The sequence below is a fragment of the Chrysemys picta genome, chromosome 8, assembly GCF_011386835.1.
Source record: "Chrysemys picta bellii isolate R12L10 chromosome 8, ASM1138683v2, whole genome shotgun sequence".
NCBI lineage: Eukaryota > Metazoa > Chordata > Testudines > Emydidae > Chrysemys > Chrysemys picta.
Window position 1 is genome coordinate 86975930 of NC_088798.1, and position 23017 is coordinate 86998946.

The 23017-nt window shown below is 46.0% G+C and overlaps 1 protein-coding gene and 1 long non-coding RNA gene across 2 annotated transcripts; both read left to right on the forward strand.

The window, feature by feature from the left end:
• Positions 1 to 2128: 2128 nt before the first annotated feature.
• On the forward strand, positions 2129 to 10615 carry LOC135973163 (myb/SANT-like DNA-binding domain-containing protein 2). Its single transcript, XM_065554905.1, has 2 exons — positions 2129 to 3044; positions 10014 to 10615. The coding sequence occupies exons 1-2, from the start codon at positions 2504 to 2506 to the stop codon at positions 10418 to 10420; spliced, it is 948 nt and encodes a 315-aa protein (XP_065410977.1). The 5' UTR covers positions 2129 to 2503; the 3' UTR covers positions 10421 to 10615.
• An 8795-nt stretch (positions 10616 to 19410) lies between these two features.
• On the forward strand, positions 19411 to 22126 carry LOC135973305 (uncharacterized). The gene is made up of 3 exons (XR_010590112.1): positions 19411 to 19795; positions 20675 to 20748; positions 21778 to 22126. It is a non-coding gene; the product is annotated as an uncharacterized LOC135973305 (long non-coding RNA).
• The last annotated feature ends 891 nt before the right edge of the window (positions 22127 to 23017 follow it).

Genomic DNA, 23017 nt, shown 5'->3' on the forward strand with positions numbered 1-23017 from the left:
GAGTATTTGCTCAAATTAATTCACTTAATTTGTGATTTTTCCCCTTTGGTTTTCACCATCCATGATCATTTGGGGGATTGAATTATATGCGCATGAATGTTAGCAGAATGCAAGCTTGACACCTTACCTACAACTGGGATATTTTAATATGGGTTTGGACACAGTATGATACAGCTGGGGTAGGTCTCCCTAAGACCCTCACCGGAGCCCTCACATCACAGAAACAATTAAATGAGTCAAACGGGGATCTGCTTGAATTTCAGAATCAGGAATCAAATATGAGTATCTAATTGTTTGTGATCAATCCATGGGGGAGACCAAAGGGTTCAGAAGAAAAAAAAAGTATTGAAAACTGAATAATAACTCTACTGGAGGAAATTTTGCAACAAACAGCAATTGAGGCTACATTCATCACAGCCATAAATGCTTCGTTCCAGGGGAGAGTTACAGAGAAGGTGAAGTATATGTCGGGGTCTGCAAACTCTAATGACTTAAAATGAAAGGGTTTCCAGTAAGAGCAGACTTACTTTCCTTTCAGGCAACTAATCCTTAACAGATTCAGTATATCCAATTTCTGATTTGCTAAAGCATGTTGCTACATAAACGATTAATTTTGCTAAAGCAGCACAGATAGCTTTTCATTTTTCTAGGAATCTCTGCTTCATTGCACACTTGCACTGGTGCTACCGGGGAAAATGGTTCTTTAAAATAGCATCAGTCCCTGTTATAATTTCTAGTGGATGTGTGTGTACATTTGTAGAGAGCCGGTGTGCAAGATTCCACAACATTTATCTCTAAAGCTTAATTTCAGAATTTTTTTTTAGAAAAAGGTCATGGGGTAATCAATTGGAGTTGGTTACAATCCATGTATAGTTTCAAAGGTTTTCTAGACACCGACAAGACTTTGAGGACCAGCAGGTGCTGTCCAGGATTCTCTGTTCAGTGTCCTCTTCTGGATCGCTGATTTTTAACCTTTGATCCTCACTTGCATTCCTGTTTTCTCATTTGTTGTCCCAAGAAATCATTTGTAACCTGGGCTCAGTGGTTGATGGGGAGGGCCTAAGCCCACCATTTCCCAGCTATCACAATAGCTATACAGAGACAGGTTCTTCATACAGTTAGCAAGAAGATGAACTTCTCTCACCTCTGCTGAGTTCCTTCCCTGTCCTCCAATGCACCCTACACTCCTCCCCATCTCCAACCGCATCTAAGTTAAGGGTGGGAGATCCTTGGGTTTCTTGTGGCAAAGCTGGTGACGAGGTGCTTAAAAAGGAAATATTGGGTAGAGCGAAGGTTCCTTTCAGGTGTTAAAGGGAAGCTGGTTGGGGATTGTTTGCTCCCATGTCTTGCAGACCAGACTAAAGGTTTGGGTTAATAAGTGGAGTTCCAAATCCCTGGGAGAGAGTGGTCTCAGTTGATTACAATCTCTTTTGATTTTTCTCTCTTACCTAATATGAATTGATCAGAAAAGGTGGAATATTTTTTAAAGGTTTAGGGATTTGTTCTGTATACAGTGAGTAAATGGCCCTAAAAAGGGGGTGGAGGAGAGAGAGAGAGAGAAAGGGAGGATGAAAGCAGAGATAAATGAATTAGCTGGAACAAAATAAGAGCAATCACATAATTTCACTGAGAACAAGACATTCACGTAACTTGGATAAGTATCAAAATATTGGTGCTGCTTATTCAAACAGAAACTTTGGAAGACTCCAGGAGAGAGAGAGAGAGAGAGAGAGAGACAAACAAAAGCTCAGAAAAATATAAGCAAAGAATAAAAAGCAGATAAGGCTCAGCAATTGCTAAAGGGGATACATGAAAATGTGCATATACCAGATTTAGAGCCAAATTCTGCTCTCAGTTACACTCTGTCCAGAGGAAAAGCTTTGAAGTTATGCTGTTTTAAATTTGGAGTAACTCCATTGGTTTTAAGGGAGTTATTTGAGATTGACAGCAGAGTAACAAAGAACAGAATTAAGCCTTCAATAGTGCTAATAGAAATAAATCAAAGTGGTGATAGTTGTATCGGGATTGTGTTTGGGGTAGAATACTCAGTACAAAGTAGGGATCTGAGGGTTTCAAGCTAACAAGATTCTATCATCTTGGCTGAAATCTCATAAGAACCATTGGCCTGGTCTACACTACGACTTTAATTCGGATTTAGCAGCCTTAATTCGAATTAACCCTGCACCCGTCCACACAACGACGCCATTTAATTCGAAATAAAGGGCTCTTTAAATCGATTTCTGTACTCCACCCCGACGAGCGGAGTAGCGCCAAAATCGATTTTAGCATTTCGAATTAGGGTTAGTGTGGCCGCAATTCGATGGTATTGGCCTCCGGGAGCTATCCCACAGTGCACCATTGTGACCGCTCTGGACAGCAATCTGAACTCGGATGCACTGGCCAGGTAGACAGGAAAAGCCCCGGGAATATTTGAATTTAATTTCCTGTTTGCCCAGCGTGGAGAGCACAGGTGACCACAGATAGCTCATCAGCACAGGTAACCATGCAGGCCGATAATCGAAAAAGAGCACCAGCATGGACCGTACGGGAGGTACTGGATCTGATCGCTATATGGGGAGAGGATTCAGTGCTAGCAGAACTTCGTTCTAAAAGACGAAATGCCAAAACTTTTGAAAAAATCTCCAAGGGCATGATGGAGAGAGGCCACAATAGGGACTCAGATCAGTGCCGCGTGAAAGTCAAGGAGCTCAGGCAAGCCTATCAAAAAACAAAGGAGGCAAACGGTCACTCCGGGTCAGAGCCGCGGACATGCCGCTTCTACGCTGAGCTGTATGCAATTCTAGGGGGGGCCGCCACCACTACCCCACCCGTGACCATGGATTCCGGGTCGGGGATAGTCTCATCAGCTACACCTGAGGATTCTGTGGATGGGGAAGAGGAGGAGGAGGAGGAGGAGTTTGCAGAGAGTACCCAGCACTCCGTTCTCCCCAACAGCCAGGATCTTTTTCTCAGCCTGACTGAAGTACCCTCCCAACCCTCTCAAGCCAGTATCCAAGACCATGACCCCATGGAAGGGACCTCAGGTGAGTTTACCTTTTAAAATATAAAACTTGTTTTAAAAGCAAGCGTTTTTTAATGATTACTTTGCCCTGAGGACTTGGGATGCATTCGCGGACAGTTCAGCTACTGGAAAAGTCTGTTAACGTGTCTGGGGATGGAGCGGAAATCCTCCAGGGACATCTCCATGAAGCACTCCTGTAGGTACCCCAAAAGCCTTGCCACAAGGTTTCTGGGCAGTGCAGCCTTATTCTGTCCTCCATGGTAGGACACTTGACTATGCCATGCTTGCAGCAAGTAATCTGGTATCATTGCCTGACAAAGCCTGGCAGCGTATGGTCCCGGTGTTTGCTGGCATTCAAGCAACATCCGTTCTTTATCTTGCTGTGTAATCCTCAGGAGAGTGATATCGCTCACGGTAACCTGGTTGAAATACGGGAACTTAATTAAGGGGACAGAGGTGGCCATTCCTACTGGGCTGTTTGCCTGTGGCTGAAAAGAAATCCTTCCCTGCAGTTAGCCAAGCGCAGGGGGGGAAATTGGCCCTGAGCTTTTCGAGTTTGGCTAGCAGGGATCTTCCCTGTTACCAGCCACGCAGTGGGGGGAAGGGTACAGCGATCATCCCAGAGAATTCATGGCGGGAGGGGGGGAGCAGGGGGGTTAGTTTGGTTCCTGCAGGGATCTTCCCTGATACCAGCCACGCGGTGGGAGGAGGTATAAAGCGATCATCCAGAGAATTGGATGGGGGGGGTTAGTTTGTTTTCTGCTGCTGCTGAATGTTAACAGAAAAACCGCAGCACTCAATGGGCTTTGCTTGGTATGTGGGAAAGGAGAGTGCAGAAGCCGAAAGACAGTGGCTTACCATGGCCACATGCAAGCCAAATTCTGTTGCCTGGACCTGTGATCTCTAGCAGCAAAGCCACAGGCACTCAGTATTAAGAGGCAAAATGTGACCTTGCACAGAAATCACATGTGCTATGTAATGTGAATAGTGTTGGTCACCGTGAAAGAGTATAAGCATTGTTCTTCTTCGAGAGATGTCCCTGTGGGTGCTCCACTACAGGTGCTGGTGCGTCCCTGCGCCTTCGCCCGGAGATTTTTACAGCAGTGCTCATAGCGGCCACGCATGCTCAGAATCTGCCCCCCGCTGTGACTCTAGGGTAATAGAACGCATGCGTGGCCGGTCTCCTCAGTTCCTTCTCAACCGTCCCCGGCCTGAGACGGAGCTCAGCAGGCTCATTAGAGATTCCTTCACTATTCCCTTAATTATCCTTTAGAAACCATTTTTCTGTCAGTTTTTTCTGGTCAAATAGTTACTTACCCAGTTTACCTAAAAAAAAAAAAAAAAAAAAAAAAAAAAAAATTTTCCTGTCAGCCGCGGCTATGCCGGGCTCCACCGGTTTCAAGCGCTGCGCTACTTGTAAGGAGGCTATCCCATCATCGGACGGGCACTCAAAATGTATAAAATGTTTGGGGGAAGGTCACATTCCCCAAAAATGTGCCCACTGCTCTAAACTCAGCTCCAGGGCACGCAAAGACAGAGAGCTTAAACTGAAACTGCTCCTGCTTCAAAAATCTATCGGGTCAGTTTCAGACCCAGGCATTGAAGCCGGCTCCGCTACCCGACACAGCCCCCCCCCCCCCTCAAAAAAGATAAAGAAGTCTACGAAGAAGGGGCATTTTTCCTCACCAGGCAGGGCTAGGAGGCATACAATTTCTCCAGGCAGATCAACGATCTCTCTGCCTGTGATCCCTCGCCTCAGCACTTTTCATGAGGCAGGCTCCTCCGGAACAGCGCAAAAGCCGCGGGAGGCTTCAGCGCCGCCGAGAAGCTCCGGTGCCGAGGCATCAGGCTTCCAGTTGCCTGCCTCAGTGACGGCACCGTTCGGCACCGCGAATGAGACGGTGCCGACATTCCTCGGCACACCGCACCCGGGGCAGCCCGACTTTTCTCGCCCGGCTCCGACAGCGGCACCGACGCCTGCGGGGCATTCTGACACTCAGATCACAGCCAGAAGCCCCGATCGCAGGAATGCTCTTGTGCAGCAGCCTCTATCGGCTCAGCTTTCATCTCCTGCAGCAGCTGCTTTCACACATTTTACCCAGACAGCTGATCTTCTAGTGTCACCTACCTTGCAGTCTCCGCTCATGAACGCATATTCTGTGGCAATGCCTGAGTCAGGATCTGAGCAGTTTTCCTCCAGTGAGGAGGAAGCAGATCCACAGGGAGTTTTTTCCCCATATCATGATTCCCAGCCCCGGACCCAGAGCAGTAAGGGCTATGGAAATACTATCTCATCCCACTCTCAGGACCATGCCCCTTGGGGGATGAACCCCTGGATGGCACCATCAATGCCCTACCCACCACCATGGCAATACTGGACACCATGGGCATCATACCCTCGGGAACACATGCCCCGTGGCCATTCGACCAGGCGCAACACTGATCCAGTGCCGTCTCCTAATACATACGCTAGTGACACGAGACGCCTGGCAACACAGCCACGTTCCCAGGATAAACCTAGCCCTTCTCCCGGTCCAACAGACCCGGAGTTAGCGCCGGAGGAAGCGTTACTTCCCCTTCCCCCCACTCCCTCTGATGAATATACAAAATTCCAGGACCTCTTTAAGAGAGTTGCTAGTGCCCTGAACATTAACCTGGAAGTGGTTCCCGAACAACAGCATGAGCTGACGAACATCCTACAGCCCCCTTCTTCCTCCAGAGTGGCACTTCCAATTAACGCAGCCCTTTTAGAACCTGCTAAGTCCATCTGGCAGACTCCAGCGACAAGCCTACCTACCTGCAAGCAAGCGGATAAGAAGTATTTTATTTCTCCAAAGGACTCTGAATTCCTTTTTACTCACCCAGCACCAAACTCATTGGTAGTAGACGCTGCGAACCAGAGGGCTAGACAACAGTATTCTCGTTCTGCCCCACCTAACAAGGATAGCAAACGACTGGACCTGTTTGGTCGCAAGATCTATGCATCCTCCACCCTCCAATTTCGCATAGCTAATTATACCGCAGTCCTGGCAAAATACGACCATAAAAACTATAATAATTTAATGGACTTTATTGATGACATTCCAGAACAAAGAAAACAACAGTTCAGAGCTATAGTTTCTGAGGGCCAAGCCATTTCACGCACCGCTCTCCAAGCAGCCCTCGATGTAGCCAACACAGCGGCAAGATCTACCGCTACAGCGATAGTCATGCGACGGGGCTCATGGCTCTCCTCTTCCTTTTTTCCTCGAGAAGTTCAGAACACGATTGAAGATCTTCCCTTCGACGGGGACAAACTTTTTGCTTCTAACACGAATGAAGTGCTTCATTCAATGAAAGACTCCAGAACAACCCTCCGGTCTTTAGGTCTCCAGACACCTACGGCAAGGAGACGACAATATCGATACCAACCATACCACCGGCCACGTTATCCCGCATTTACACAACCTTCCCATAGACCGCAGGAACAGCAACAGCCGCAACGTCCACGACCAAGATTCCAGCGACGTCGCCCAAACTCTACAGGGGCGCCTCAACCCCCATCAGCTAATAGGCAGATTTGAAAACTTGGTCGAGGGTTTAGAAAGCAATGCCCTCACTCCAGCCGACACACCAATCTTTGGACACCGCCTACGACCTTTTTTCCAACAATGGAGGAGCATTACCTCCGACAAATGGGTCTTAGAGGTAGTTACAATTGGATACGTCATCCCGTTCCTCTCCTTACCTCCCACCCACCCACCCTCCCCGTCCCTCTTCAGGGACCCTTCTCACGAGCAGCTACTCCTCCAAGAAGTGCAACATCTCCTTCATCTGGGAGCAGTAGAAGTCGTGCCAGAGCAACACAGAGGGAAGGGTTTTTACTCCCATTATTTCTTAACGGAGAAGAAAAATGGGGGATGGCGACCAATCCTCGATCTCAGGCGGCTCAACAGATTCATCAAAAAACAAAAGTTCAAGATGGTGACCCTCAATACCATAATCCCAGCGCTGGAGCAGGGCGACTGGTTTTCTGCCCTCGACCTACAAGATGCCTATTTCCACGTCACTATACATCCGGCCCACAGACGTTTCCTCCGGTTTACCCTTGGTTCCACACATTTCCAATACAGGGTACTCCCCTTCGGACTATCTACAGCCCCCCGTGCTTTTTCCAAACTTCTAGCTGTAGTCACTGCTTACCTCAGGAGACAAGGGGTAATAATATTTCCGTACCTCGACGATTGCCTCCTCAAAGCTTCAACATTCGACGAGGCGCTCCGGTTCACACGACTCACAGTCGAGTGTTTTCTTTCTCTCGGCCTACAAATAAACAGAGACAAATCCACATTATGCCCCACCCAGCACCTTCAGTTCATAGGCGCAGACCTCGACTCTCGGACCGGGCTGGCATCGCTCCCACCCGATCGCTACAATTCCATAAAACAACTGACCACAACTATTCGCAACAGCCCTCAGGTAACTGCCCGAGACTGCCTACAACTACTAGGTCACATGGCCTCGTGCACTTTTGTCGTCCAGAATGCACGCCTGCACATGAGGTGCTTCCAAGCGTGGTTGGCAACGGTTTACAAACCGAATGTGCATTCTTTGAACAAGACTCTCTCCCTGCCTACTCCAGTCAAAAGCTCGCTACGTTGGTGGACCGTCCACTCCAACCTTTGTTCTGGAGTCCCGTTTCTTCAACAGGCTCCATCACGCATTCTGACCACCGATGCATCTATGACAGGGTGGGGTGCACATATGTCTCATCACACAGTACAGGGACTATGGTCACCAACCGAGACCTCCCTGCACATAAATGTACTAGAACTTCGAGCCATTCGCAACGCGTGCCGTCACTTCCTGCCACTAATCAAACATCACCACGTACGCATAATGACGGACAACATTGCTTGCATGTTTTACGTAAACAGGCAGGGCGGAGCTCGTTCCCATTCGCTGTGCACAGAGGCGATGAAGCTCTGGAATTGGTGCATTCTGAACAACATCCGGGTATCAGCTGCTTATCTTCCCGGGATCATGAACACCACAGCGGACGAACTGAGCAGACGCTTCCCATGGGACCACGAGTGGGAGATAGACGACAAAACCATTCACGAGGTATTCAGCATCTGGGGCTACCCTACAATAGACCTCTTTGCAACTGCAAAGAACAAGAAATGTCTCAATTTCTGCTCCAGAGCAGGACTGGGCAAACGTTCCCTGGGGGACGCATTCATGATCTCATGGCACCGAAGCCTATTCTATGCGTTTCCCCCGATACCAGTTCTCAACAGGGTCCTGATAAAAATACGAACGGATCGAGCCAAGGTGATCCTCATTGCCCCATCGTGGCCCAGACAACCATGGTTTCCCTTTCTCACCAGAATGTCAATCCAACCACCAGTCTCCCTGCCGCTTATTCCGAACCTTCTATCTCAACAGCACGGTCGTTTTCTCCACCCCAACCTGTCCATGCTTCACCTCAAGGCCTGGTTCCTACGTGGTTCTCCCAACGCGAATTAGATTGCTCCGAACAGGTTCAGGAGGTGCTCCTACATAGCAGAACGCAATCTACTCGCAAGACCTATCTTCAAAAGTGGAAACGATTCACACATTGGTGTTCTGCCAAACACCTTTCTCCTACCTCGGTACCTCTTCCGCTTATATTGGACTATCTCTTGGGCCTTAAGCGAGCCGGCCTTTCTTTCAGCTCCATCAGGGTCCATTTAGCTGCTATTACAACTTTCCACGACAGAATTGATGATATGTCTGTCTTTGCTCACGCTACTACGAAGCGTTTCCTCAAGGGCCTACAAACCTTATATCCAGACATTAAACAACCAACCACCCCCTGGGACCTTCATCTGGTACTGTCTGCCCTAACTCCACAACCCTTCGAACCCCTAGCCACGTGCTCCCTTTTACACCTCTCCATGAAAACTGCGTTTCTAGTGGCAATTACTTCTGCCAGACGGGCAGGAGAAATGGCAGCTCTCATGGCTCATCCACCATATACGATATTTTTTAAAGACAAGGTTACCCTCAGATTGCATCCCAAATTTCTTCCGAAGGTACACTCATCATTCCATATTAATGAACCCATACACCTCCCGACTTTTTTCCCGAAACCACATGCAAACTCCTTTGAAGCCTCAATGCATACACTAGATGTTCGCAGAGCCTTGTCATTCTATTTGGATAGAACCAAACCCTTTAGAAACTCCTCTAGACTTTTTGTCTCTATTGCAGAGCGCTCCAAGGGCATGCCTATTTCTACCCAGAGACTCTCGAACTGGATCTCCCAGTGCATCCGACTGTGCTATCAGATGAAAGGGGTTGCACCTCCAGATGGCATTAGAACACACTCCACTAGATCTCTGGCTGCCTCCATCGCGTTCTTACGCAAAGTCCCCTTGGCTGACATTTGTAAAGCAGCCACTTGGTCATCTGACCATACTTTTGCTAAACACTATGCCCTTATTCAAGGCCCTTTATCTGACATACGCTTGGGCAGGGCGGTACTCTCGACGGCGTTCCTACCAGATCCGAAGTCCCTACCTCCTTAAGATACACTGCTTTTCAGTCACCTGTAGTGGAGCACCCACAGGGACATCTCTCGAAGAAGAAGAGGAGGTTACTCACCCTGTGCAGTAACTGACGTTCTTCGAGATGAGTGTCCCTGTGGGTGCTCCACTACCCACCCTCCTCCCCTCTACTTCGGAGTTGGGGGGCCTCCGTGGTAGAGAAGGAACTGAGGAGACCGGCCACGCATGCGTTCTATTACCCTAGAGTCACAGCGGGGGGCAGATTCTGAGCATGCGTGGCCGCTATGAGCACTGCTGTAAAAATCTCCGGGCGAAGGCGCAGGGACGCACCAGCACCTGTAGTGGAGCACCCACAGGGACACTCATCTCGAAGAACGTCAGTTACTGCACAGGGTGAGTAACCTCCTCTTCTGCAAAATGTATTGTTCTGCAAAATTCTCTCTTTTTTCCCCTCCCTACAGCAGCTGCAAATTCTTCAAGCCTCCCTCCTCCGTCCCGAAGGCTATCACAGATCAGGCGTCGGAGAAAGAAGACGCGAGACGAGATGTTCGCAGAAATCATGGAATCCACCCGCAGTGACAGAGCTCATCTGAATGAGTGGAAGGACACGGTTTCAAAGTATAAGAAAGAAGCCAGTGAACGTGAGGACAGGAGGGACCAACGTGAGGACAGGAGGGACGCTCGAGATGAGAGGTGGCGGCAGGAAGATCAGAGGAGGCAGGATGCAACGCTGGGGCTGCTGCGTGAGCAAACAGACATGCTCCGGCGTCTGGTGGAGCTTCAGGAACGGCTGCAGGAAAACAGAGTGCCGCTACAGCCCCTGTACCCCCCTCCCCATGTTCCATATCCTCCTCACCCAGACGTGTAAGAACGCGGGGGGGGGGGGGGGGGGAGGCTCCGTACACCTTCCCATTCCACCCCAGTGGACAGCCCAAGAAAAGGCTGTCATTTTTTTAACCTTTTTTTAGTGGCCTTTTCCTTCCCACCGATCCTCCTCCCAAACCCCACCCGGGTTCCCTCCCTCTTTTTATAATCTATTAATAAAGAATAAATGATTTTTAAATGATAGTGACTTTATTTGGTTTGAAAGCAAGCTGGGGGAAGGGGGAGGGTGGGTTCCTTACAGAGAATGAGTCAATAAAGGGGGCGGGTTTTCATGAAGGAGAAACAAACAGATATTTCACACTGTAGCCTGGCCAGTCATGAAACTGGTTTTCAAAGCTTCTCTGATGCACAGCGCTTCCTGGTGTGCTCTTCTAATCGCCCTGGTGTCTGGCTGCGCGTAATCAGCAGCCAGGCGATTTGCCTCAGCCTCCCACCCCGCCATAAAGGTCTCCCCCTTACTTTCACAGAGATTGTGGAGCACGCAGCAAGCAGAAATAACAATGGGGAGATTGGTTTGGCTGAGGTCTGAGCGAGTCAATAATGAATGCCAGCGACCTTTTAAACGGCCAAATGCACATTCTACCACCATTCTGCACTTGCTCAGCCTGTAGTGGAACAGCTCCTGACTCCTGTCCAGGCTGCCTGTGTATGGCTTCATGAGCCATGGCATTAAGGGGTAGGCTGGGTCCCCAAGAATAACTATTGGCATTTCAACATCCCCAACGGTTATTTTGTGGTCCGGAAAGTAAGTCCCTTGCTGCAGCCCTTTAAACAGAGTAGTGTTCCTGAAGACACGCGCGTCATGAACCCTTCCCGGCCAGCCCACGTTGATGTTGGTGAAACGTCCCTTGTGATCCACAAGTGCTTGCAGCACCATTGAAAAGTACCCCTTGCGGTTTATGTACTGGGTACCCTGGTGCTCCGGTGCCAAGATAGGGATATGGGTTCCATCTATCGCCCCACCACAGTTAGGGAATCCCATTGCAGCAAAGCCATCCACTATGGCCTGCACATTTCCCAGAGTCACTACCTTTCGTAGCAGCACCTGAGTGATTGCTTTGGCTACTTGCATCACAGCAGCCCCCACAGTAGATTTGCCCACTCCAAATTGATTCCCGACTGACCGGTAGCTGTCTGGCGTTGCAAGCTTCCACAGGGCTATCGCCACGCGCTTCTCAACTGTGAGGGCTGCTCTCATCTTGGTATTCTGGCGTTTCAGGGCAGGGGACAGCAAGTCACAAAGTTCCATGAAAGTGCCCTTACGCATGCGAAAGTTCCGCAGCCACTGGGAATCATCCCACAACTGCAACATTATGCGGTCCCACCAGTCTGTGCTTGTTTCCCTTGCCCAGAATCGGCGTTCCATGGATAGAACCTGCCCCATTAACAACATGATCTCCAAAGCACCGGGGCCCGCGGTTTGACAGAATTCTGTGTCCGTGTCCATGTCCTCATCACGCTTGTCGCTGCGCTGCCGCCGCCGCTGCCTCCTTGCCTCGTTTTTCTGGTCCTGGCTCAGCATAAACTCCACGAGAACGCGCGAGGTGTTTACAATATTCATGACTGCTGTCTTGAGCTGAGCGGGCTCCATGCTTGCCATGGTATAGAGTCTGCAGTGTTCACCCAGGAAAAAAGGCGCGAAATGGTTGTCTGCCGTCCGTTGCTTTCATGCAGGGAGGGAGGGAGGGGTGAGGCTGTACCCAGAACCACCTGCGACAATGTTTTTTGTCCCATCAGGCACTGGGATCTCAACCCAGAATTCCAATGGGCGCGGGAGACTGCGGGAACTATGGGATAGCTATGGGATAGCTACCCACAGTGCAACGCTCCAGAAATCGACGCTAGCCCCGGTACTTGGACGCACACCGCCGAATTAATGTGCTTAGTGTGGCCGCATACATTCGACTTTATACAATCTGTTTCCCAAATTCGAATTATATAAATTCGGATTAATCCCGTAGTGTAGACATACCCATTGTCAGGCCTCATCTGATACAGAAGTTGAAAGCAGATCCTACTCAGTATAGAATCTGACCTGGGATTAATATTTGGGAATTCAAATCCAACCTCCCCTCCACTGAACTTCAACAGGGCTCAGATTTGATTTTCCTTCTTATATCTCTATGGTTTGGGTGTCTATTAAGCAGTCCTAAGCCAAGAGTATTCCATACAGAAGAGTGTGTTTGTGCAAAATAACGTGTTACACATAATAGGCCTTTAAACCTCACAGAAGTGTTGCACCATAAATAATACTTGAACATTTAATGAAATAACAGGAGAGAGTTCCAAACAGACAGGAAACTCTCTTGGAGATTTAACCAGCCTAAATCAATTCCCACATCCCCCCCGCCCACAGGCAGCAAGTCCCAAGGAAATACCTCCTCTTCTTTCAGCCTCTGGGACAAAACCTCTAGAAGGAAAAAGATAAGAGGGAAAATAAACTCCTTGCAAAATGCCTCTGCCCTAAGCTCCTAAATGATGTTTTTATAATTGCAGGCAAAGTTGAAACAGCCCACAGGTGAGCTAAACCTTCTTATTAACCCTGTCCCAATGAGGGCCAACAAAATCTTTTATTTAAGAGGAGCTAATTATGTTCTCAGTTTTCCTGGCTAGACACTTTGCTATAGGTTCCATTCCTTATAAGCTATGTATAGTCTTGTTACAGAGAAGTAGCTAAGAAGGGTTATAAACTGTGGCAATTACTGAGAAAATTTGTACCAACAGCACCAGAACCTGTTGACCTTCAATCTCATTGCAAAGCCCATCTGTTTGGACAGACTTTGGCTTGATGGGGGGCATTTTATTTAATTGCAGAGTTAGTTCTTTTGTCAAGTTAACTGAAATCAACTACATTTTGATTTCTTTAGTCATAGTACAAATGCCCAGAGAAGTAACGAAGGGTGTGTTTTTAAAATACATTAAAATATACATCATGATGTCTTGTTCAGAGGCTTTTACTGTTTTGTTTTGCTCGGGTTTGTCCTGCAAGAATACCAAAGCAGCCATGTTTGAATGTAATATATTATTGACTTTATTTCTGACAGGAGACCTCTGTAGCTCAGATTGTCTTTTTAAATGTAGGTTGAGGGAGAAATTTTGACAGTCCCACAGCCATTTCATTCATTTAATAGCTATACTATTGGCTGTCCCAATTCTTTAATTTACAATGAAGCTACACTGAATTAGTCATAACTATAAAAGCTGTTCAGAATCACACTTATATTATACTAAACAGAAGTATCTCCAGCTGGTATGGCAGCTTGTGAGGCTTGTTTGGCAGCAATATCATGTAATCTACCAATAGGTACAAAACAAGAGTTACTTACAATTTGTTTTACAGGTCTTACTACAGCACTGATAAATGCACTTGCTCAGAGGGGTTAGGAGAGTTCATCACATGCTACTAATACAGTTAACACAAAACACCATATTTAGTACCTTGCTGTACCAATCTGACATGACAAATGGAATGTTTCTCTTTGTGCAAACTCTTCTATAATGGGATCCACCTTCTATAATGGTGGCACACTATTATTTCGGTTAAGCTCTGCCCCCAAACCCTCCACAACCCTGCTTGTAACTCATAGCATGAGTCTGACTTCGACCTATAAAAGCCAGGAAATTCAGCACTTAAGGGATATACTTTAAGCAAAATATATAAAACTCTGCCATAAACTGAACTTTGGGGAACTGGGCCTTAATGGCTAAATGGAGTTCTCTATTGTAACAATGCTTTAATAGTATTTTGGAGTTCTTCAAAGTGCTTTACAAATCTTATACAACCTTCAGTCCTGTGAGGTGGGTGCTCTGTTTATTGTCCCCATTTTACAACTGGGAAAACTGAAACAGAATGTGTATTGAGTACCTCGTCCAACTACATAAAGGATGTCACTGCTAGGATTAGAATCCGGGCATCCATAGCTCCATGTCCTGTATTTAGAACATAACATCTGCTACAGACACTAAAGGGTACCAGCAGTTTGATACAGTAGGGGAAATCAGGGCAGCTACTGCAGTAAAGGGGTTAACTAAATTGCCCACAGTATTATGGTTTGGAGCCATATTCCACCCCTCTCTTACTTCCTGGTTTGTAAGTGGAAGTTTTTTTCCACTCTGTGTTATGTGGTTGAGAAAAGCAGCAAGTTTACAGACTGCACTGGTGTGAGTAGAGTGTTTATTTGTTTGTTTGTTTGTTTTAAGTGGGCCCCTTACAAATGCTACCCAGGCAGGTGTGAATCAGTATTCTGGATTTAATCACAAAGCCTAGTAAACTTGGCAAACTGGATCTTTATTTTCTAAGTTTCCTTTATATTTTTTTCTGAGTAATAACTTGTATGAAGGCAAGTGGTTGCACCTCTACTTTGAACTAAAAAGTATCACTGAGCGTTCTCTTTTGTTTAAATGCTATTTTTGGTATCGTGGCTGTTAAAACATTTGTTGTGTGCTGTTGTATTTGTCTTATCACCTGATCACAGGCCACATTTGTGTTTGTTGGTTGTCTGAAATTATCTACATACTTAGTTACACATTTGTGTGGTGTACTGAAAATTGTGGTAAAATTATACCTATATCTTTAAATTGTAGGTCTGTAGACTTTGAGGGAAGCCATGTGATCAGGGTCCTCAGTGTGCAGTCTGCAAAGAGCCAGCCAGGAGCAAGGTGGGTTGTGTTGTGTCTCTGCCTTAGGCAGCAGCTTGCTATTTGTTCTGCTTTTGTGTGTGTTAGTGTTATGCTGCAGTGTAGCAGCTTTCCAGAAAGATCATTTTATGTTTCTTTGAATTTTTCTATATGAATGTAACAATTTGTATTCCCACACATAACTTTCTGTTCCTTTTCAAATGTTATCACTGCTCTACAGCCAAAATGCTTCTGAAATAAATGTAGTCAAACTTTACTAATTCTGGGTCACTGAGAATGAAAATGATGCTTACAATTGTTGATTGGCTCTAGTTTTCAAGATATGCTATTGGGTCAGTATATACGACCCTTGAGTTGGGAATGGCGGAGGATAAGTGAGTTATAAAGGGAAGGGATCTCAATTGAAACCAGAAATGACTAAAATACATCTTTGACTGGATCTAGGAATAAATCTATGACTGGGTTTGGACAGTACTTGCTTTTTAGGCAAAACAATGAATGATGCAATCTGAAGCTGGTATTGCGTCATATATGATATGAATTGCATCATGTTATTCCTAGCAGTCATGGATGATGCAATCATAACGAAGCTTACATCACTCTGCTGAACAAATTGCCCTATATCAGCTCTAGAAATCATACAGTGTCGTGCTCTCTTTTTTGTCAGTGTTTGATTTTGCAAAGGGACACATTTCTGTTTAGCCAAGGTGAGCGGAGATGCCTCGTACTTGTGTGAACAGTGCAGATAACTTCTGCTATGTTTGTGGTGAAGTGACTTTTGCATCACAAAAGCGCAATATAACCACTATGGTTAAGAAAGCCTATCACCTTTATTTTGGCTGCAAAATTGGAGATCAGGACAAGAGGTGGGCCCCACACATATGCTGCAACACTTGTGCAACAAATCTTTGCCAGTGGTTGAACCGGAAAAGGAAATCTATGCCTTTTGCAGTGCCAATGATTTGGAGAGAGCCAACAGATCATACCAGCAATTGTTACTTCTGCATGGTGCCTCCAGTTGGGAAAGGTGTGTCAAAGAAGAAAAAATGGACTGTGCATTATCCAAACATTCCATCAGCTATACGCCCAGTACCCCACGGAGAAGGACTGCCGGTTCCTGATGCACCAGAATCATTCTCACTTGAGTCAGACAAGGAAGAGGAAAAGGATGAAACTTCTGGTCCTGAACCATCAATGTCACAGGACCCACATTTTCTCCCATCCTCCTCCTCTGAATCACACCTCATAACACAAGGTGAACTGAATGACCTTGTCAGGGATTTGGAACTATCCAAGAGTAAGGCAGAGCTGTTGGGCTCCAGACTACAGCAGTGGAATCTCCTGGCAGGTGATTCATAGATTCATAGATTATAGGACTGGAAGGGACCTCGAGAGGTCATCGAGTCCAGTCCCCTGCCCGCATGGCAGGACCAAATACTGTCTAGACCATCCCTGATAGACATTTATCTAACCTACTCTTAAATATCTCCAGAGACGGAGATTCCACAACCTCCCTAGGCAATTTGTTCCAGTGTTTAACCACCCTGACAGTTAGGAACTTTTTCCTAATGTCCAACCTAAACCTCCCTTGCTGCAGTTTAAACCCATTGTTTCTGGTTCTATCCTTAGAGGCTAAGGTGAACAAGTTCTCTCCCTCCTCCTTATGACACCCTTTTAGATACCTGTAAACTGCTATCATGTCCCCTCTCAGTCTTCTCTTTTCCAAACTAAACAAACCCAATTCTTTCAGCCTTCCTTCATAGGTCATGTTCTCAAGACCTTTAATCATTCTTGTTGCTCTTCTTTGGACCCTTTCCAATTTCTCCACATCTTTTTTAAAATGCGGCGCCCAGAACTGGACACAATACTCCAGCTGAGGCCTAACCAGAGCAGAGTAGAGCGGAAGAATGACTTCTCGTGTCTTGCTCACCTGTTAATACATCCCAGAATCATGTTTGCTTTTTTTGCAACAGCATCACACTGTTGACTCATATTTAGCTTGTGGTCCACTATAACCCCTAGATCCCTTTCTGCCGTACTCCTACCTAGAGTCTTTTCCCATTCTGTATGTGTGAAATTGATTTTTCCTTCCTAAGTGGAGCACTTTGCATTTGTCTTTGTTAAACTTCATCCTGTTTAACTCAGACCATTTCTCCAATTTGTCCAGATCATTTTGAATTATGACCCTGTCCTCCAAAGTAGTTGCAATCCCTCCCAGTTTGGTATCATCCGCAAACTTAATAAGCGTACTTTCTATGCCAATATCTAAGTCGTTGATGAAGATATTGAACAGAGCCGGTCCCAAAACAGACCCCTGCGGTACCCCACTCGTTACGCCTTTCCAGCAGGATTGGGAACCATTAATAACAACTCTCTGAGTACGGTTATCCAGCCAGTTATGCACCCACCTTATAGTAGCCCCATCTAAATTGTATTTGCCTAGTTTATCGATAAGAATATCATGCGAGACCGTATCAAATGCCTTACTAAAGTCTAGGTATACCACATCCACCGCTTCACCCTTATCCACAAGGCTCGTTATCCTATCAAAGAAAGCTATCAGATTGGTTTGACACGATTTGTTCTTCACAAATCCATGCTGGCTGTTCCCCATCACCTTACCACCTTCCAAGTGTTTGCAGATGATTTCCTTAATTACTTGCTCCATTATCTTCCCTGGCACAGAAGTTAAACTAACTGGTCTGTAGTTTCCTGGGTTGTTTTTATTTCCCTTTTTATAGATGGGCACTATATTTGCCCTTTTCCAGTCTTCTGGAATCTCTCCCATCTCCCATGACTTTCCAAAGATAATAGCTAGAGGCTCAGATACCTCCTCTATTAGCTCCTTGAGTATTCTAGGATGCATTTCATCAGGCCCGGGTGACTTGCAGGCATCTAACTTTTCTAAGTGATTTTTAACTTGTTCTTTTTTTATTTTATCCGCTAAACCTACCCCCTTCCCATTAGTATTCACTATGTTAGGCATTCCTTCAGACTTCTCGGTGAAGACCGAAACAAAGAAGTCATTAAGCATCTCTGCCATTTCCAAGTTTCCTGTTACTGTTTCTCCCTCTTCACTAAGCAGTGGGCCTACCCTGTCTTTGGTCTTCCTCTTGCTTCTAATGTATTGATGTTAGGGTTTCCATGTTCCGTGACCGTCAGAAGGATCTTGTCCCATTCTTCTTCATGGAAGGTGATCTTGTAGCCTGCAACAACATCGATGGTGTGATGGCAGCCATCAACATCGTTCACGATCCAGATGAGTGGAGACTGTTCATTGATTCATCGAAGACGAGTCTTAAAAGGTCATCGAGTCCAGCCCCCTGCCTTCACTAGCAGGACCAAGTACTGATTTTGCCCCAAATTACCAAGTGGCCCCTTCAAGGATTGAACTCACAACCCTGGGTTTAGCAAGCCAATGCTCAAACCACTGAGCTATCCCTCCCCCAATGTTTTAATTGTCATATTTGAATTCAGCACATCAAAATACATAATAAATAGCACATTTTATCTCTGAAGCAGATGACTTCTCAAAAATTGTAGACCAGTGTTATCATAACCTAGGGTGACCAGATGTCCTGTTTTTAAAGGGACAGTCCCATATTTAAGCCCTCCCTGCAGATGTCCTGACTTTTTCTTAAAAGTGGGCAAACTGTCTCATATTTGCTGTCTCCCCCGCCATCAGTACTTGTGGGTCCTGCTGCTGGCCGGATCCCTGCTCGCCAGGCGCCAGCCCACCAGCGGTGAGTGTGTGTGTGTGGCATCATAGTCCTCTATGATAAAAGCCATATTTATGGTTTCACAAACCACAGTGGCGGCAGAGGAATGATCTAGTTATAAAGGGAAAAACTCTTTTCCTATCTTAGGCCTTGATCCTGTTCTGTGATCCACTAGTGTGGATCCCTGTGCCCATGAGAAGCCCAGCTGGGACATTTGTAATGAGCAGTGATATTAAAGGAGATACTGAAATAAATGTAGTGGGGTTTATAGCCCTATTTCCTGCCATGCGTAAGCAACTTAGGGTTATGTGTGCACAGAGCTATATGTATCTGCATATCCCTTGCTTGCACACATGTACAAGTCAAGCATGTGAAAAAATGCCTTTGCACTTTTCAAAAATGTTGGGTTGTGTGCAAGTGATACCTAATTCTTAACTCATACTGTCGTGGTAAGGTATGGAACATGGAAAACTTCTGAAACACAGACTCAACACCCTGAGTTAATGGAGCCCAACCCACCAGCTATAGCAACTAGTTTTGATAAATTCATGTGATAGGGTGCAGTTAGCAGTTATGGACTGAGTCCTTTGGAAGCCAGCACTGGGTGTAATTAGAGTAGGAGGAACTTAAGTAGTTTGTTTGGAAGGGTACAAAGGAGCACTTGCACCTGTAGGGAACCTGATGAGCTAATTAACTGACCAGCTGGGTAGCTCTGAGAAGAAAGCAAACAGTATAAAAGGCAGAGCAAGAATGTAGATCTAGATCATGTTGTAATGTACCTGCAGTATAAACAGCAAAAAGACATGTGGCTGTGGTTTTCTGCTGGACTGTGCATGCTGCTTAATTCAGAAAGAAGGCTTAGCAGCCAGGTTTTACAGGAGCTGTAGGGGGAGCCTGTTTCCAAAGAGTCTCAAGCATAATTTTTTGTTCTTTTTTTTAAAAAAATGAACTTTCTCACAACTGGACAATGGCTCGAAGAACTCTGTTGGTTGCTCTGCAAGGTTGGTACTTCTCCATTTTGTGGTTCTCCTGAAATGCTGTATGACTTGTATTTGGTTGGTATCTAATGGGTTAGTTCCCCCCCCACCCCACCCCACCCATAGTAAACAATATGTACTTAGGCCCTGATCCTACAATTGGTTCTTCATATATGGTCCCTTTTTGCTTTTTTTCAGAGCCTTATTGAGTCTATAGGTTTATACGTAAGTACAGAGATTTGCAGCTCCATTTGCCGAAGTGGGGGGGTCTACTGGCCACCTACAAAGCCCTTTACATTTAGTGGGAGTCTTTTTATTGGTCAGGTTCAATGATTGCAAGCCCCTGAGTGCAGGGGCCTGGTTTGTTCTATGCTCTGTACAATGAGTAGCTTTTAGTTGTAGAGTTTTTCACTCTGAAGAAGTTGTAAGTATTTATTCTCCGCAAAAAAAGCATCGATACCCCTGACACTCACCTCAGGCCAATATAGGAAAAAATATGTTGTACTGGAAGTGCTCCAAAAAGGCAACTAAAAAATAGCTTGGTGTGGACCCAGAGTGACACACACAGAATCTCTTCTCACTCTAAAGCACATACATTCTTGTGAAAGGACCTGACTCTTCCATCTTTGCTCAGGCAAAATTCCATCTGTAATCAATGGAAATTTTACCTGCATTAAAAAAATGTAGGATTGGGCCCAAAGTCATGTACCACCCCCTTAGCTAGTTTGAAAAGTGGAAGGTAATAAATAGCTGTGCATGTTGTAATCCACTTGGAGCTTTAATAGGAAATTATATACAAACTCATGTTTGCCCTTAGAGCTAGGGAGACATTTTCATCACAGAGGTGCAGATTGTTTGCCCTGGGATTCTGAGAATGGCTAACTTTTTATTTCTTTCCTATAGGCTTGTATAGAATGGAAGGCTAAGGAGATCATTGGCTGGATCACAAACTTTGCCAGGATGCTGCCAGGGCCGGTGTAAGGAAATTTCGCGCCCTAGGCGAAACTTCTACCTTGCACCCCTCCTCCTCCCCCCCCCCCACAGCCCTGCGGCAGCTCCCCCCCTGAGGCACCCCCCACCCCCAGGGAGCCGTGCGGCAGCTCCCCACCCCAGCTCATCTCTGCTCTGCCTCCTCCCCGAGCACGCCGCCCCCGCTCTAATTTTCCTCCCCTCCAGGCTTGCTTTTCCAAACAGCTGATTGGCACCGCAAGCCTGGGAGGCGGGAGAAGTGGAGCGGCTGCTGCACTGGGAGAGGGAGTTTGAGCTGCACGTGTCAGAGCGCTGCCAGCATCCCAGCCCAGGAACGCTGTAAAAAAAAATTGGGGGCACCACTTTTTGGTGCCCTCAAATCTTGGCGCCCTAGGCAACCACCTAGATTGCCTTAATGGTAGCACCGGCCCTGGATGCTGCTATGTAATACAATCTCTGTAAGTTATGTCAGGGGTATATATCCCCATGATTTCTATGCACCAAATATGGTAAGAATCCCATAGTTATCCACAGTGACCTTTGCCCTTCTCCTGGCTTTCCAGGAGAGACATTTTGTTTACTGTTTTATGTACAGTATTTTATTTGGGTGCCTTTTGGTTATTGCAAAAAGGCTTTTACAAAAATAGGTCTTGCAATGTGCTCTGAAAGTGGTCAGCTATGGGAATCTGCCTTTGTTTTCTCTAGTAAGTTGTTTCATTGTCAAGAGTCCTTGATCAAGAATCTCTTATCTCCAGCTTTTGAGAGCTTCACAGTGGATGCTGTTAGCAGTCTTTTCCCAGAAGAGCAAAGCTGGTGGGCCACAAATGGAAGGGCAGTCTCAGATGTAACCAGAGCCCAACCCATTGAGGGCCTTAAAGATTAATATCAAGGCTTAAATAAGCACCAGAAGCAAATAGGGAGCCAGTGGGGTACTGATATGATGTGTCCTTGGTGGTTTTCCTTGCTATGGAAATGGGCTGCAGCAGTTGTATTTACTGTATTACCAGTTGTATTTACTGTATTGCTTATATCTTCAGCTTCATGAACAGCAAAATACAATAGTTCCTCCTGGTGGCAAGGAGCACGTACATAGTTCACTGCAGTGAAATCTGAGATGAAAGGCATAGTGTCCTGACAAGGTGGAGGTGGCAGAAGGCAATTCCTGCCATTGTTGTTACCTGGGTATTCCGGAACTAGTGACGGATCCACTAAAACCCCAAGACTTTTACATTGTCAATTAGAGTGCAAATGCCTTTAATAAAGGGAGAACTGAATGTCCTGGCTAGCTTCTTGAAGCATTTCCACCTGCCTCAGCTCAGTCATACTTGGGTTCAGTTCAAGCCAGTTGTTCTTCATCCAGGTGCTAATCTCTTGTAGACATGTTAGTAACGGCAATGGTTGCATTTTCTGAGAAAGAAATATAAACGTACATGTTTATATTACCATTATTATTGTGGTGGTTCCTACAGTGTGGTAGACTCTTCATATACATGTACGTGCATAAAGATGCAGGCCCTGCTTTGAACAGCTTTCCACCTAAGAGAGTGCATTGTTGCTAACACAGCCCATGTCAGCTCAAAGCTTCTCCAAGATCTCAGATATTGAAGAGCAGAGTGTACGGTATTGATCCCTGTGAAATTTGCAGGTTATAAGGACTCTTAGGGCCTCATCCAAAGCCTGCTGAAGTCAACGGGAGTGTTTCCATTGACTTCAGCGGATTTTTGATCAGGTCCTTGAATGTGAAAAGCAGCTACCCATCACAACTGTCTCTCTTGTTCGAGAGGCATGATTTAAGCCATAATTGTGTTGCCTCATTCTTGCTTAGATAGGTTTTGTAAGCAGGTCAGCAGCACTTCTGATCATCTATCTCAAAGGCTGCAGAGAGCTGTGTGTATGAATGCCAAAAGGTTTCCATAGCCACAAGTAAATGCCACTGATGAGTTAAAGCTCACGTTGCCTGGACAAGCATGTGAAATGAAAGTCTGAAAAGAAAGGATTACCACCTGCAGCGAGAATATTTATTTTACAGCCTACAAAAATATTGAGAGTTCTGTTTTATGCAGGAGGTTGTTGAATCTAGTAAAAGTACAGTACTTGCTACAAACCAGAAATTGGGGTTATTAATGGCCTTTTCCCCACTCTTGGTGATTTGAAAGCCTTTTCAAACACTTTGCAAAAGGTAAGAGCATGTAATGCTACATGGTTTTATTGTTAATGCAAATGAAAACTCTTTTTCACCCAAAGTATGGTTTAAAAGCACAGAATTGATAGGATTGT

Bases quoted from the DNA above. Each gene is read 5' to 3' on its own strand.
- LOC135973163 (XM_065554905.1), top strand. From the start codon at position 2,504: ATGCAGGCCGATAATCGAAAAAGAGCACCAGCATGGACCGTACGGGAG. The intron at 3,045-10,013 runs GTGAGTTTACCT...CCCTCCCTACAG, and splicing joins CCCCATGGAAGGGACCTCAG to CAGCTGCAAATTCTTCAAGC.